This window comes from Denticeps clupeoides, chromosome 7 (genome assembly GCF_900700375.1).
Source record: "Denticeps clupeoides chromosome 7, fDenClu1.1, whole genome shotgun sequence".
NCBI lineage: Eukaryota > Metazoa > Chordata > Actinopteri > Clupeiformes > Denticipitidae > Denticeps > Denticeps clupeoides.
Genome location: NC_041713.1, coordinates 759,933 through 776,469, shown reverse-complemented (window position 1 = coordinate 776,469; position 16,537 = coordinate 759,933). Strand labels below are relative to the sequence as shown.

At 49.8% G+C, this 16,537-nt stretch overlaps 2 protein-coding genes, 1 non-coding gene and 1 pseudogene across 3 annotated transcripts; 1 reads left to right on the top strand and 3 right to left on the bottom strand.

Annotated features, from left to right (window-relative positions):
* Window positions 1-1,263: 1,263 nt before the first annotated feature.
* On the bottom strand, window positions 1,264-3,464 carry LOC114793736 (xaa-Pro aminopeptidase 3-like). Its single transcript, XM_028985868.1, has 4 exons — window positions 3,306-3,464; window positions 3,081-3,182; window positions 2,613-3,008; window positions 1,264-1,490 (listed from the first exon to the last, which is right to left on the bottom strand). The coding sequence occupies exons 1-4, from the start codon at window positions 3,355-3,357 to the stop codon at window positions 1,264-1,266; spliced, it is 777 nt and encodes a 258-aa protein (XP_028841701.1). The 5' UTR covers window positions 3,358-3,464.
* A 352-nt stretch (window positions 3,465-3,816) lies between these two features.
* Window positions 3,817-8,294, top strand: LOC114793677 (hsc70-interacting protein-like; annotated as a pseudogene).
* Window positions 8,295-9,009: 715 nt separating this feature from the next.
* Window positions 9,010-11,234, bottom strand: LOC114793696 (RING-box protein 1). Its single transcript, XM_028985795.1, has 5 exons — window positions 11,105-11,234; window positions 10,409-10,487; window positions 9,444-9,514; window positions 9,240-9,325; window positions 9,010-9,161 (listed from the first exon to the last, which is right to left on the bottom strand). Exons 1-5 carry the CDS (start codon window positions 11,180-11,182, stop codon window positions 9,149-9,151), a joined length of 327 nt encoding a protein of 108 aa, XP_028841628.1. The 5' UTR covers window positions 11,183-11,234; the 3' UTR covers window positions 9,010-9,148.
* Window positions 11,235-11,366: 132 nt separating this feature from the next.
* Window positions 11,367-11,438, bottom strand: trnaq-cug (transfer RNA glutamine (anticodon CUG)). The gene has a single exon. It is a non-coding gene; the product is annotated as a tRNA-Gln (tRNA).
* Between the last annotated feature and the right edge of the window lie 5,099 nt (window positions 11,439-16,537).

The window sequence follows — 16,537 nt, the reverse complement described above, 5'->3', positions numbered from 1 at the left end:
CAGAGCACCTTACAATCAGTATTTACAGGGACAGTCCCCCCCCCCTGGAGACACTCAGGGTTAAGTGTCCTGCTCAGGGACACAATGGTAGTAAGTGGGATTTGAACCTGGGTCTTCTGGTTCATAGGCGAGTGTGTTACCCGCTAGGCTACTACCACCCAGTAGTTACAGGGACATCCCCCCTGGAGACACTCAGGGTTAAGTGTCCTGCTCAGGGACACGATGGTAGTAAGTGGGATTTGAACCTGGGTCTTTCTGGTTCATAGGCGAGTGTGTTACCCGCTAAGGCTACTACCACCCAGTATTACAGGGACAGTCCCCCCCTGGAGACACTCAGGGTTAAGTGTCCTGCTCAGGGACACGATGGTAGTAAGTGGGATTTGAACCTGGGTCTTCTGGTTCATAGGCCGAGTGGGTTTACCCGCTAGGCTACTACCACCCAGTAGTTACAGGGACAGTCCCCCCTGGAGACACTCAGGGTTAAGTGTCCTGCTCAGGGACACGATGGTAGTAAGTGGGATTTGAAACCTGGGTCTTCTGGTTCATAGGCGAGTTGTGTTACCCGCTAGGCCACTACCACCCTATACAGTTCAGCAGGAGGAAACAGCATATTAAAACTCACGAGGTCCATCTTCCCAAGAGTAACATCCGGAAGGGTCTTGGAAAAAGCAGAAAACCACACAAATAATCCTGATTATTGCTAGAAGAAGTGGGCGTCGGCCTCTCCCAACTAATCACTCATCTCCTACAGCAGAAGTCTACAGATGGAGAACAATATTGTCTCTTTCTCATCACACATCCTGTCAAGTAATGAAATTCGGCAGTAGAATTCTGGGGTAAATATATTTTTGATCAGATCCAGAGAGGTTTGTTTTCACTGCTTTGTATTGGTGTGTAATTCAGCACTGGATGTCATTTCAGCTACAATTTCATGATCATGCAGATTGATTATTGTGGGCTGGTAGTAGCCTAGCAGGTAACACACTCGCCTATGAACCAGAAGACCCGGGTTCAAACCCCACTTACTACCATCGTGTCCCTGAGCAGGACACTTAACCCTGAGTGTCTCCAGGGGGGGACTGTCCCTGGAACTACTGACTGTAAGTTGCGCTGGATAAGGGCGTCTGGTAAATGCTGGAAATGATTATCGGTGCTTTTTAAAGTACATATCATCATGTATTCTGCTCGTCCCGCGCCTCAGAAATATTCCTCATAGCCTTTTGCAGAGGGTGAAGATTTAAGCGGCAAAAGAGCGCTGCCCACCTACTGGCCTGGCACATATGCTGCGTTCTGAGTGGCACGGACCTGAGCTGTGATGCTGCCCGCCTTCTGCATCAGGGCCACCTCAGCAGGACTCTTCACCGCCCTCAGGGCGTGGGCGAGGGGGCGGAGAGGCTTGACTGAGGCCCCGCCCTCAAGCAGGGGCTGTATTGTGGGTCTGATGGAGCCGCGGGTGCAGGGCTGGGTCGAGTCGTACCACACGGTGCTGCCTGAGATGGGAAAAGTGAAATGTTTGCAAACATGAAACAAACCTACTTCTGTCCTCAACAGGGGGCAGTGGTGGCCTAGCGGTTAAGGAAGCGGCCCCGTAATCAGGAGGTTGCCGGTTCGAATCCCGATCCGCCAAGGTGCCACAGTCCCCACACACTGCTCCCCGGGCGCCTGTCATGGCTGCCCACTGCTCACCAAGGGTGGTGGTTGAATGCAGAGGACACGTTTCACTGTGTGCACTGTGTGCTGTGTATCACAAGTGACACTCACTTCACTTTCACTTTAAATTCTCACCCAAACACGGTCCGAAAGACTGGGGCGGGTTCAACTGCATCCTCAGAACTTACACAGTGCGATCAAAGAAGAACCACTAGGTAGGCGCTGTGTCTTGAAGAGGAGAAAGTCCCATTTATTAATTCTACTCAATTTCCGCCGTTCTGAACATGATCAGAGATTAAAATGGGAGGGGCCTGATGATTGACAGGCCCCTCCCATTCTGGATGAGTGGCCGGCGATGTCAACACATGCAAAAATCATTAAATATCATTTTTCCTCTCTTGCTGTATCCGTTTGTGTAAATCCTGAGGTTACTGAAAAAAACTGCAATTCACGCCGAGGAAGGAGAGGTTTGGAGAGGAAGCAGAACGGCCATTTCTAGACGGACTCGGGGAACTCGTATTCATGTTAAATCATCTCACAATGTCACATTTTCATGTCAGGGGACCTTCAACACAACAGTTGCAAGTGGCTTTAACTCAAAGCGACTAACTCTCCACGAACACAAATCGGAAGCATGCTGTATGAACAAGCTGGAATAATCCAGGGCAAAAGCAGGTGTACGGGAGGTGTCCTCTGAAAGTGACGGGACTGTCATTGTGATACACTGCAGCGCAGCACACGGTGTCCTCTGTATTTAACCGTCACCCTTGGTGACAGTGGGCACCATGACAGGCGCCCGGGGAGCAGTCCTTCGTCAAGGGGACCCCAGTGGCACTTTGGCGGATCGGGATTCGAACCCGCAACCTTCCGATTACGGGGTAGATCCGAAGCCTGTGTGACCTCTGATGTTGTGTGGAATCTTGGGATACGTCGGACTGATGCATGCTGGGAGTGTACTGTACCTTTAAGGCTCTTGAGCACGAGGCCCAGCTCTTCAGTGCTGTGCACCCGGTCCAGCCCGGTCAGAGCTGCCGCCCCGTCCCGCCCGGACCGAGGTCCGTCCCACAGCTCGCGCGCCGGGTCCCTGCGAGGTACGAAGAGGGCGGCGGAGTCCGGGCGCCCGGTGCCGGACAGGACCAGCGCGCTGTCCGGCTCCAGAATGCCGGTGAGGTAGAGGAAGTCCTGGTTCTGGTGGAAGGGGTACGGGATGTCATTGGTCATGTAGCGGACGGGGTGGGACAGGACAATGACGACGTGGGACGTCCCAGGCCGGCGGTCCACTTGCGACTCGATGAGGGAGGCAAGCCTCTGGCGCCGGAGCTCAAACTCTGTCTGGGTCAAGCCAGGGGTCACCTCACCTGGACACCCAAGACCGCAATGTCATTGAATGGACTCTTAACATTGTCCCCACGTTGTCACCTACAACTCACCGTACTTCATCAGGTGGGGGTGAGTGTACGGACTTGGCTGGCCCAGGTATCTGCTTGGGACCTTCAGCGAAACCTTCCGACACGGACACCACCTGGTGGCACCTGGGGACAGAAGGTCACCACACTGGTCACCACACTAACCATCACACGGCTGAATGTCACAAAGTCCTTCACGTATTTGACAGAGTTGATTTAAAAGGTCAATCTCGGGATTAGAACACTCACCACGTGACAGTGAGGGGACACCCCGGCGAACCAAACTGGACAAGAGCGACATTGTCGGTCAGACGTTGCGTCACATGTTGCGAGTTCCCGGATGAGATATCTGCATTAATGACTCGTTAGTTATGAACATGTCGCGTTAAACGCGCTTTTCCGTCGAGACCCCCCCGCGCCGTCGCCCGTAAGACCCCGACTCTCGTTGGTGGGTCGGTGTTCGGACGCGAGGCGTCCGATTGGCCGGCGGTGGAGTGGACGCACTTTGCCTGCGACCTTAACGCATGGCCCTCGTCGGATTGTTAGGCCGCGTTCCAAACCGCGCACCAGGAAGGCTCCGGAGCACGTTTCCTGGGCCCTCGGCAGCGATATCCTCTAATGCGCATTCGCACGGAAGTAACTTATGAACGTGGGTTATATGCTCTTCCAGTTCCCCAAAATATAAAACAATGGTTGTGAATTCATTTTAAGAAAGTCCATTAACGGTGTTCGTGATGCCGTGTTTGCGTTTTAGCCCCGTGACGTAGGAGTAGGGAACGCGCAGCGATTTGGAACGCGGCGCCGCGTCTGTCCCGCAGCGCGCCGGACTGAAAATCCCAAATCGCTCTAATTCAGCGGCAGGCGTCGATGAGGAAGTTGCCCGCTGGTGTCGGAGTTGCGTGGTCTCTGGAGCAGAAATCCCCGCCGAACTCAGGTTAGCTGCAGCCCGCGCTGCGTTCGGCGCTCCTCGCTGGTTTTTTGTCCGACGTTCCAGAATGTTCCGTTATAACGGCGGAACGTGATCGATTGGTTGATTGATTGATTGGTGGTGTGTTGGACGTGTAACGGTGATTTGCGTGTGTTGGCAGCGTTTAAACAGGGCCGATGGACCCGCGCAAAGTGTCCGAACTGAAGGCCTTCGTGCAGCTGTGCACCAGTAATCCCTCCGTGCTGCACCTGCCCGAGCTGGATTTCGTCCGGACCTGGCTGCGTGGGTCAGTGTGGATCCTCTGTCTTTATTGTGGTGCCTTTAATATCACATTTAATGTTATTATTCTCCTAAAACGCCTTCATTGACCAGTGAACTTCTTACTGGGACGTTCGCCCACTTTCCAATGACTCCTAACCAGGGGCCTGTCCAGTGTGGGTCTGGGATGATTCTGGGGTGGCATACATGTCTTACCAAAAATCCAGCATATATATACATATATGCTGTGCTGAGAGATAATGAGCTGGGACAGAGTTGGGAGAGCATCGCTTTTAGGAGTAAGATGACTTTTACATTTACAGCATTTATCAGACGCCCCTTATCCAGAGCGACTTACAATCAGTAGTTACTGGGACAGTCCCCCTGGAGCAACTTAGGGTTAAGTGTCTTGCTCAGGGACACGATGGTAGTAAGCGGGATTCGAACCCGGGTCTTCTGGTTCATAGGCGAGTGTGTTACCCACTAGGCTACTACCACCCTGAGAGAGAGTAAAACGATGCATTTGAAATGTGATGATTCTGGTGGAAATGTCTCCCCAGGTTGGGAGCAGATATCCCATCACCTGCTGCGAACGACTCGTCCTGCCCGAAGGTAAAGTAAGCGCGGCTGTAATCACGACGCGTGCCGCGTGCCAGAATCTGCTGTAAAAGAGGCGTGGCACTGTCTGCTGTGTTCAGGGGGAGTGTCCCTGCTCAGGAGCCCCGCCCCCGACTTCCGGCCCAGAGCCGACGCCCCCGTCCGAGAGCGAGGAGAGCGAGCTGGGTAAGCCACCCCCCCCCCCCCCCCCCCCCCCCCCCCCCCCCCCGGGAGAATGAGCCCCGCCTGCGGCGCCCAGGTACGGTCTGACACTCTCCGCTCTGCACCGCCAGAGATCGACGACGAGGGGGGTGATCGAGCCGGACACGGACGAGCCGCAGGAGATGGGAGACTACGAGAACCTGGAGGGTGAGTAAAGTTTTTTTTTAAATTCGGATGGCGGGTGTGCGGTGTGAACTCGCGGCCTTTTTCAGGTTACAGATGAAATGATGGACCAGGCCAATGAGAAGAAGGTGCAGGCGATTGAAGCGATGGGAGAAGGTGGGTGTTGCCGTGCGCTGCTTTTCCCTCCATTTATCTCGCTGCAAAGTGTTTTATTTGATATCATATAGATTCTCCTGAAATAAACGTTGCATGCGTCGTGTTACCTTGTTCCCTTGGTAACCGGGGCGTGTCCTCCACGTTCTTCGCTGTGTTACAGGAGACCTGCAGAAAGCTCTGGACCTTTTCACCGAGGCCATCAAGCTCAACCCCTGCCTGGCCATCCTGTACGCCAAGCGCGCCAGGTGAACGCGCGTTTCCGGGGACACTTGAACCCGGGTCTCCTGGTTTTAAATGGCGTAAACGTAATAAGAAGTAACGCACGCTTGTCTCTCGCGCAGCGTCTACATCCGCATGCAGAAGCCCAACGCCGCGGTGCGGGACTGCGACCGCGCCATCGACATCAATCCCGACTCGGCGCAGCCGTACAAGTGGAGAGGGAAGGCGCACAGGTCCGCGTGCAGCAGGTTTTACGTCGCGTGGGCGGGCGAGGACGCGGACCCGTAGTCGGAAGGTTGCCGGTTCGAATCCCGACCCGCCCAGGTCCCCAGGCGCCTGTCATGGGGCCCACTGTCACCGAGGGTGACGCGTGTCACCGCGTTTCACAATGACCGTCGCTTCACCGCAGGCTGCTCGGCCACTGGGAGGACGCGGCGAAGGACCTGGCGATGGCCTGCAAGCTGGACTACGATGACGACGCCAGCACCCTGCTGAAGGAGGTTCAGCCCAAGGTAACGCCGCGCATCGCACACGCATCGCACACGCCGCACGCTTCTCCCCGCTGAACGCCGGCATCTGAACTCGCCGCGCCCCCACCAGGCCAACAAGATCGTGGAGCACCGGCGCAAGTACGAGCGCAAGCGGGAGGAGCGGGAGCTGCGCGAGCGGCAGGAGCGCGTCAAGAAGGCCCGGGACGAGCACGCCCGGGCGCAGAGGGTGAGTGGGCCGCCGAGATCTCTAACCGCGCCCTCTAACCGCGCCCTCTAACCGCGCCCTCTCCCTGCCCGCAGGAGGAAGAGGCCCGGCAGCAGGCGGGCGGCGCCGCCGCCGCGGGAGGATTCCCAGGGTTCCCGGGTACGGTACACTTTACTTTTCAGACGTTTTTATCCAAAGCGACTTACAAGAGGACGACACCAGCAATTCTCATTCGGTTTCTATAGATTTTAAGTTCAAAACTAGGAGCCCCAAAAAGGTCCAACTTGTCAGGAATAGAACATGCCGGGAAGCGGGACAAGTTTGGGTTTTTTTGTGCGTGTGTAAGTGTTGGATTCGTCTGAAATACTCAACCCGGTGTGTGTTTTCAGCTGCTTCTTAAAGGTGGTGGTGGTCTCGGCTAGTCGAATGGGGCAGGACAAGTTGTCCCACCAGCCAGGGACAACATAGGAGAACAGAGTGGATTGGGACCGGAGACCCCGTGAAGAGGGGATTTTTAGTCTTGTTTCGTGTGTAGATGTGAGAGGGCGTGCAGGAGGGTATCTGGCTAGTAGTGTGTTGGTGTAAGAGGGAGAACTTCCATTTACAGCCCTGTAGGCAGCATCAAGGATTTAAACTGGATGTGAGCAGCTACCAGGAGCCGGTGGAGAGAGGTGAGAAGAGGCGGGACGTGGGGGTGTTTTGGCTGGTTGAAGATGAGGCGAGCTGCCACATTTTGGACCATCTGGAGGGGTTTTATGGTGACCGCAGAGGCTCCAGCCAGGAGAGAGTTACAATAGTCCAGTTTGGAGATGACCGTTGCCTGGACAAGGAGCTGCGTAGCCTGTTGCGAGAGAAAAGGCCGAATTTTGCGAATGTTGTAGAGAGTGAACCTGCAGGATCTGGAGATCGCAGCAACGTGATGTTCAGACTCAGTTTGTCGTCAATCCAAACTCCGAGGCTTTTTGCAGACGTCGCGGGTGTTAACAGTAGTGAGACGATTTGAATTGAGAGGTTTTGCTGAGGGGAGTTGGTGCCCGGAAAGATCTCAGTTTTGGATAAGTCCAGTTGAAGGTGTCGCTCAGACGTCCATGCCGATATGTCCGGGTCGAGATTTTTGTTGCAATAGACCGCGTATTCGGGCTTTATTATAATCTGACTTGAAGTAACCGTGTGATGCCGCAGGTGGAGCGGGGTTCCCTGGTGGAGCGCCACCGTTCGGGATGCCAGGCCTGGACAAGCTTTTCAACGATCCTGAGGTTCTCATGGCCATGAAGGTAAAGAGCGTTCGGCGACTGTTACACGTAATTACGAAGCGCGTCCAGCATCGCTCGTACGGGATGCACGCCTGGCTATTGAACCACTGACCACCGCCCCACGAGGGCGCCGTAGGCGTGGCTCGTGTAGAAATGTCACCTGAAGCGCGTTACGTGGCAGGATTACTCGGTAATGCCGTTAACCACGCCTACTTCTTGAGCGTTTGGTTTGTAGGGTATTTTTAATAGAAATGGACCTGAACAGAATCACTTTTTCAGGATCCAGAAGTGATGGCAGCTTTCCAGGACGTGGCTCAGAACCCGGCCAACATCGCCAAGTACCAGAACAACCCCAAGATCATGGCCCTCATTTCCAAACTGAGCTCCAAGTTCGGGGGCCCGCAGGCCTGAGAAGATGCGGAGGAGCGTGGGGTGTGGCTGGGGTTGGGAACGTGGCGCCCGGTTTTAGGTGGGAAGCTGTAGGTTTACAGTGTAATTCGTGTTGTAAAATGAAATTGGCCCGTCTGTCCTCCTCGCCACTCCAGAGTGAAGGCAGCTCTTTGCGTTTGACGCCATTAAGGAAAAGGCATGAGATGTTCTGTAGCAGGGGTCTCTGCCCGCCTGCTGTCCCCCCCCTCAGGTTCTTTTCTTCCTCCCCTCCACTTGCTGTCATGTAACATAACGCTCGCTCGCCATAATAATCTTACAACTGGCGGGGAAAATCTGTTCAAATTTCTATCTGGATTGAAGAAACCTTGTTTCATTAAAAAATAATTGTCAAAAGTGTGTGTTTAAAGTGAGATTTTTCTTTTTTTTTTCTACCCATCCAGCCCTTTTTGTTGGCGTAATTTGACACACAGAAGATGAATTTTACTGATGTTTAAAGGGGAGGAGCCTGTAGGCACGATTGACAGCTACAGCCCCCCCAGAATGCTGATTGGCTTGATTGCCAATGAATTTTTTTCACTATATAATAAAAAAACAATTGATCCAAATAACAACGCAGCATCGAGTGTTAATCTCAGAAGAACAGTAACGGGGCCTGCAGACGGGAGGACAAGGTTTTGCTGCTAATCTCCCCGCCGGGATTAAAGATTTGCACCGTGCCAGACGGGAGGTGGAGCAGCTCGCGGTCTGAGCTGTTCGCCATCAGAACTGCAACCAAAAGCACGTAGTCCGGTGCTGAAGGAAAACTTCAGCTCGTTCACAACTTACATCGGATCGTAACTAAATGAGAAGAATGTCATGATGGAGTTCCCATGCTTTTAAAAGGGCTTCAAATCCCGATCCGCCAAGGTGCCACTGAGCAAAGCACCGTCCCCACACACTGCTCCCCGGGCGCCTGTCATGGCCGCCCACTGCTCACTCAGGGTGATGGTTAAATACAGAGGACAAATTTCACTGTGTGCACCGTGTGCTGGGCATCACATGTGACAATCACTTCACTTTACAATATGGTGGACCAAGTCATATTCAAAAAGATGCATAAACAGAGAAAACGTTTGCTTTTGGTCAAACTGAACTTTATTATTTACAACAGAACAAGGGGGTGCAATCTAAGAACAACAATTTAAACTTGGACATGAGACAGAATCAGGGATGACATCAGGAAAGCCAGAAAATTGTCCAAATATGCACCTCTAATGTCCATACCTGAAAGGAGGGAAAAGAGGTGAAGTGAAGCGCCGTTGTGAAGAGAAGGATGAAGAACATACATAAATTCACACTTACTTCTGGAACTCCCACTCTCTGTTGTCCAGGGGACACACTTGTCTGGTCTTCAGCCAGCGGGAGATGCAGTGGAAGTGAAAAGCGTGCTGACGAGAACACGTACAGTTCAGTCATTTTACTTCATGATGGAAGTATCAGACCCGCCATATTTATTTATACAGCACTTAGAATTAAAATTCAGAATGTAATGAAGTAAATGCTCACATTGCACACCCCCCAGGCCACCGTACACTCCTCTGACGTCGCGGACGCCTGGTTCGCTTGACACTCGATGCCTAAAAAGGAGAGAGGGGGAATTTTATACCTCCACATGGAATAACGTCATGGGCGATAAGTTTATATCTTTTTATGCCAGTGTACTGCGACTAGGAACCTTCCCAAGGGATTTTTTTTAAGTTCTACCTACCTAAGAAGCATCTTCACACACTTTGGGGCATGCAGGAGACCGGTGTACGAGTACGACAGAAGAAAGTGCAAAGTGGCACTTTTTCTCTTGGTGGCGCTATACCAAGGTGTCAAATTTCATATGTGGATATGATTATGATATGAGACTACATTTCACAGAAATATTCATTCAATCTCGATTGCTCAATGTTTAGAGAAATTTATCAAATTTCAAGACCGTTCCAGTTGTCAAAAAAATGCTTCGCAAATTGCCATGTTCTACATTCAAGCCAAACTTGGAGTGAATCCGATCCAGTTTCTAGGATCCTACTTTCAAATTCCTTTGTATGAGAAAATGAGCTATCGAGTGTTTCATAAATTAGTCTTAATGAGATACAAGTAGGGTGGTAGTAGCCTAGTGAGTAACACACTCGCATATGAACCAGAAGACCCAGGTTCAACCCCCACTTACTACCATCGTGTCCCTGAGCAGGACACTTAACCGAGTGTCTCCAGGGGTGGACTGTCCCTGTAACTACTGACTGTAAGTCGCTCTGGATAAGGGTGTCTGGTAAATGAGAGATACAGGCACGGTCTGTGTGTGAGCTTTGCGTGAATTGTGATGTGCGGGGCAGTAAAAGTGTGTTTTTGTGCATAGGAAGCACCTGAAAAACGATGAGAGACGTCTACGGGAAGGAGAATAACAATAATGATCTCTTTCGATTCTGTGCTAGTGGACGAGGGGGGTCACACCTCCTGCCGGGAGATTTGAAGGAGCTACTCACAGAGGTCCATGATGTGATTCCTACAGATGGCACAGTTGTCCACCACGATGTCCCACGCCCAAAGTGCCACGGCGTTCCACTGGAGGGGACGAAACAATGAATTTATACCAAGTTTCTTCCACATCCACTCACACAAACCACTGCTTACTTGCCCCGTCACGGAAACGTCTGATTGGTTTAAAAGAACAGCACACGTCCTGTCGGTGTACGTGATTGGCTACAAAGGCAGCGTCGCGTCTTTCAATTGGCTGTAACGCGACGACCAACGGCCCTGAATACGACGTGCATTTAGGTGTAAAAAAGAAGTTCGTGATTCGTAGTGCCACCATCGGTTTTGATTAGTTTGGATTTTCAGGGCCGTCCGGAAATGGCCCGGGCGGGTGGAGAACCAACTTCCCGTTGCGAGGGTAGCAGCTAAAGTTCGCATAGAGCAGCCTAATTCCTACCACAGTTATCAAAGTAGAAGGGAGAGCTCGACAGACCACATTAGAAATGTTGGAAATGTTCCATGCGCGGCCTTCACTGCCGGCCGACGGGCGGATAAATAAAACGCGCACTCATTATTGGTGGATGCTAACGCTAGCAGACCACAAGGCCGCACGCCAAAATGCGGCGACCGCTCGCCACGGGCCGCAAATACACGCAGTGCCTTCAAATGGTGAATAAATGCGCAACTCGACGAACGCGTCGAGCTACCTTCTTGACTTCGAAGCGCTTCTTGCTGCCACCGCTGTTTGTTCCGCTTGGCGTATCCACGTCCATCGCTGCAGCCATCTTCCCCTTCCAGGCGGTAATGACGTACAGCGCATGCGCCCGAGAATATGCACAACTTTACTCACAATTATACTCGGACCTGATGCTATTAAACGACACGTTAGCGTTAGTTTACGTGGAAATAGACGTGCTTATCCAATCGTTAAAATACGCCATTGTATAAAATGTGGGGGGGGAAAAGGGCAGGTTCCACCGAGATTTGAACTCGGATCGCTGGATTCAGAGTCCAGAGTGCTAACCATTACACCATGGAACCACGCACGTGCTCAGCTAGAATAACCATCGACTTAACATGTCAAAGACCGCTGAGCTGCACTTTTTTCACTGTAGGTGTTGACACATGTTGTTGTAGGCCAGGTAAAGATGATCTGGGGAGTCCCAGTGAAGGTTGGGGTCCTACGTGCTCAGCTAGAATAACCATCCACTTAACATGTCAAAGACCGCTGAGCTGCTCATTTTTCACTGTAGGTGTTGACACATGTTGTTGTAGGCCAGGTAAAGATGATCTGGGGAGTCCCAGTGAAGGTTGGGGTCCTACCTCCAGAGTGGTGAGATGCAGAGATCCAGACCATACTGGAGGCTCCAGAGAAACTGCTGGACTCTCCCTGCTGAAGGTAGTAAGTAAGCCAGTTGCATAGTCTTCCACACCAGACAATAAAGATATTCGGATTCTGGGGTATCAACAAGTACACTACGAAGATGGCCCCCTGTGAGGATTAGGATTTTGTCCACAGTGATCCACGCAGGAATATACTGTATTTTGTTTACTGTATTTTTCTCTGCAGACTTCTTGTCTGCAGCCAATCCTGACAACTATCTCAATTTTACTGATAAAAATATCATTTTAAAATATTATAAATAAAGAAATATCATTTATAAATAAAATATCATTTTAAACATTGGTTTTGAACCACTGCAGCATTATCAAGCTTTAGGCCAATTTCAAAGTTACCCTTTTTATATATATGTGTGTGTGTGTGTGTGTGTCTTTTTGAACAGAATGGCAATACTGGAAGTTTTTCAGTCTGGGTTTAAATCACATTACAGTACAGAATAGGCTCTGTTAAGAGATTTTAATGACATTCTCTTAGCAAACGATTCAGGGGACTCTGTATTACTTTTGCTTCTCGGTTTAACAGCAGCTTTTGATACAGTTGTTCGTGTTATTCTTGCTTCAAGGCTGGAGCATTGGGTGGGTATTAGGGGTCCAGCCTTCAAATGGTTCAAATCAAATCTGTGTGGTAGGAGCTTCTGCGTCTCTATTAAGGACTCCTTTTCATCCTCTATGGTGCTTCTGAGGGGGATACCACAGGGCTCCATTCTGGGTCCTCTTTTATTCTCATTGTGAAAATCTAACCCCAACGACACCCCAGGGTTTGGTAGGAGTATACAACCGGTCCAATAATTTTATCAAATTTAGCATTTTTTGTTGGACTGAAGCACACACCCCTTGGTCACATTAACAACCTGATCACAATGAAAACTCAACATACGTACAGAAAACTGCAACACCATTAACACAGAATACTAATGAAAAAAAACAAACCCACACAAACCAAACCAAAAAACTAGCACTACGTAGTTCGGAGCGCTGGCCATGTGGGGGAAAAAATATGAAAGTGGAAAAAAATGTAAATGTTGCCTGGATGGCCCTGCAGGTTCCCAGGAACGGTCCCTCTCCTTGCATAGGATCCCGAAAGAGCTTCTAACAGGACTATAACAGGTGAAATACAGGGGATGGAGCACAGCATGGAGTCATTTACATTTATAGCATTTACCAGACATCCTTATCCAGAGCGCAGTCCCCCCCGGAGACACTCAGGGTTAAGTGTCTTGCTCAGGGACACGATGGTAGTAAGTGGGATTTAAACCTGGGTCTTCTGCTTCATAGGCGAGTGTGTTACCCCACTAGGCTACTACACCCCTACCACCCTGGAGTCCAGACACTTCAGATCACCATGGATACGAGCAGTGTCATAAAGCCTTAAAGGCGACTACACAGAATTGTACCATGCACTCACAACATATACCAGTCACACTAAATCACCAGGGTCACAAAACACAATGTTTCTTTTCATATCTATGCAGATGACTTCCCCTGAAGTGTAACAAGCGGTGCTCGACCCAGCCTCTGCTCGACTGTCTGACTGATGTCAAGAGGTGGATGGTGAGACAGAATGTATGCTTTTTGGTAGTGGTGAGCCCTGGTGACCCCCTTGTGAAAAGCACTGATTACAAACCTAAGTGTTAAAATGGACTCAACTCTGAAAATGGATGCACAGGTTAACAATATTGTAAAATCGTGCTTTTTTTCAGCTGAGGCGCCTGTCTAAACCTAAGCCAGTCCTTTCCAAACGAAATCTGGAAACAGCATTACATCCCGCCTTCACTTCTGTAATTCTTTGCTTTTTGGGATCAGCCAGACATCTCTAGCTCGCCTTCAATTAGGACAAAAAGCAACTTGCACGATTTCTCACTGGTACAAAATCACGGGACCCCGATCTTAGCCTCACTACAGCGACTCCCTGTCTGTTCTACAGTCTGTTCTAAAATGATTTTATTAGTTTTTAGATCACTGAAGGTCTCGACTCTGGCCTGTTTATCAGACCATCTCCAGTCTTAAACTCCACTGTTCTCTCAGGCCTTCAGACCAGAGACTATTGTCTGTTCCTCGGTCACATTACAAGCTCGGAGGTGACAGGGCCTTCACGGTGGCCGCACCCACGTCTATGGAAGGACCTGCCAATCACTGTGTTAGAATCTCATTTAAAAACTCACTTTTTCACCCTGGCTTTTAACCCAGTGTGACGGGGTTCTTATACAGTGTTCTTATGCAGACCTTCCTTAACTCTTTTACTGTGTTGTTTTAAATGTTTTCTGTTTTACTCGACCCCTTCTTTCATTCAAATTGCTGCTTCTCTCTTATTTTATTTCATACTGTTTTCTTTTTATTCTTTATTTTTAATAAACTTTTTTCCATGTCTGTCCTGTTCCTGATAATTTATTATTATTATTTTTTTATTTATTTTAACGTAAAGCACTTTGTTGTAGTATACTACTAAATATGGTACGGTATTCTACTCCTTACCACTGGAAACAGCCATTAATTCTCTCCTTTCCTCACCTTCCCTTTCCATGGGTCATCTCTGTCCACTATCTTCCAAATTCGAAAGGACTTCTCCCCCTGCTCCCTGGCTGTCTCGCTGCAGGGACGAAATACCTCACACCTACTGTATTATCAGATTCTTCTGTACAAATTCCCCACTAACCTCACCTCTGCTAAAACTGAGCAAAACTGGAACCCTCAAATACTTCACAACATACTCTCATCTCTACTCAATCCTCCCGCCCAGCTTCCCTAACCGCTGAAGAGTCTACAACCCCTACTCCACCAACGACTCGACCAATTTTCAAAGCCTACATTAGGATGAAGCCATCCAGATCACATGTACAGGCGATCCAACCACCTGTCCACTGGATCCAGTCCCCTCCACGAATCTCCAAACCGTCTCTCCGGACCTCACGTCATAAATGGATCGATTACATCTGGCCACGTAACGAGCCGGGGTTCTTCCAATCCTGAAGAAAAGCCACCGCTGATCCTGCAGACATCAGCAACTACAGACCAGTGTTTCTTTTCTCATTTCTTTTAAAAGCCTTCACTTCATCAGTCTCAGAACAACCTTATTGTTCTTATTCTCATCAACCTCAAGCAGCATTCTGTACAGTTAAGCACGTTGGAAATAAATAAGTAGCACTTGCCATAAAGCTGCAGCACAGCACACGGCGTTACAGTGAAATGTGTCCTCTGCTTTTAACCATCACCCTTAGTGAGTAGTGGGCGGCCATGACAGGCGCCCAGGGAGCAGCGTGTGGGGACATGTGATCTGTCCCTGCCAGTAACTTTGGAAGCCCATAAACATGATCATGGAACTTCTGAAATCCGTACACGAGTCCCAAGCTCTCCTTTTCAACTTGTGCGTACCTGCACTCAGCACTGGTCATCGTTCTTGACGCATTGGCCACTGGTCTCCAGATGATTGATGACGTGTCCATTTGTCTACATGTTCAGATGTCCCTCGTCTCATGCCTCTTATGTTCTATCAAACATGCAGTTGTGGATGATTTTCCAACAGAATTGATCATGCCTAGTGTACGTAACATATATTTTAGTCTGTTAGACTTGGCATATCCAGTATTGCTTTTATTTTGCTTTCATCCAGTTCTACACCTTCTGCTTCCGACAACTTGTCTCTGAGAAAGGTGATCTCCTTCACTCCAAACTGACATTTTGACTTGTTCAATTTCAATCCAAAGCTGTGGACTCGTTGAACCCTGTCATTGTGTTGCTCCATTGTAGATCCCCAGAACACCATATCATCCACACACATACGTACATCCTCAACGCCCTCTATGATGCGCTGATGGCCTCCGTGGTTATATCTGGAAATTGATTCACTATCGATTGATTCACGCTGTCCCATGCATTTACATTATTAATGCAATAGACCCACTTCACTAAGCCTACATTTACATTTACAGCATTTACCAGAGCGACTTACAATCAGTAGTTACAGGAACAGTCCCCACCTGGAGACACTCAGGGCTAAGTGTCCTGCTCAGGAAGTGGGATTTGAACCTCGGTCTTCTGGTTCAAAGGCGAGTGTGGTACCCGCTAGGCTACTACCACCCTGTTAGCCTAAGTGCTCACATGCAGTGTCAGTAATGAATCATGTCCCTCAGATGATGCTCTTCACCTTTACTCTGCATTTGCCTTTTGTTTTGATGCTTTGTCCATTCAACCCATTTGTCCTGCCCAACACAGTGGGGCAGTGGTGGCCTAGCGGTTAAGGAAGCGCCCCCGTAATCAGAAGGTTGCCGGTTCCAACCATGAGGTGCCACTGAGCAAAGCACCGTCCCCACACACTGCTCCCTGGGCGCTGGTCATGGCTGCCCACTGCTCAATCAGGGTGATGGATTAAATGCAGAGGACAAATTTCACTGTGTGCACCGTGTGCTGTGCTGCTGTGTATCACATGTGACAATCACTACACACTTTAGAACACATTTTGCATCTGGTCTCTGTTCAGCCTCTATTAGCTGGACATCAGCCTGTGCCACCATGAATCCACGAAGAATGAATCTGCGAGGACCGTTTCTTCCACTGTGGGGACACGGTCACCTCCATTCTGTTTTACTTCTGAATAGTATTGCTTTGCATATACTAAAGGATACTAAAGGATTTCTTCCTTTACTGTACAGAAAACGGCAGTGTTTTAGTAAGTATAGTTTAATGTGTATATATGTATATATTTTTCTTTTATGATTGCACTATGGGGGGGTCTGTGTGAAACA

Bases quoted from the DNA above. Each gene is read 5' to 3' on its own strand.
- LOC114793696 (XM_028985795.1), bottom strand. From the start codon at position 11,182: ATGGCTGCAGCGATGGACGTGGATACGCCAAGCGGAACAAACAGCGGT. The intron at 10,488-11,104 runs GTAGCTCGACGC...CGTCCCCTCCAG, and splicing joins AGCGCTTCGAAGTCAAGAAG to TGGAACGCCGTGGCACTTTG. The intron at 9,515-10,408 runs GTGAGTAGCTCC...TCTCCTTTTTAG, and splicing joins GAATCACATCATGGACCTCT to GCATCGAGTGTCAAGCGAAC.
- LOC114793736 (XM_028985868.1), bottom strand. From the start codon at position 3,357: ATGTCGCTCTTGTCCAGTTTGGTTCGCCGGGGTGTCCCCTCACTGTCA. The intron at 3,009-3,080 runs GTGAGTTGTAGG...TTGGGTGTCCAG, and splicing joins CCCCCACCTGATGAAGTACG to GTGAGGTGACCCCTGGCTTG. The intron at 1,491-2,612 runs GTACAGTACACT...TTCCCATCTCAG, and splicing joins CGTGCTCAAGAGCCTTAAAG to GCAGCACCGTGTGGTACGAC.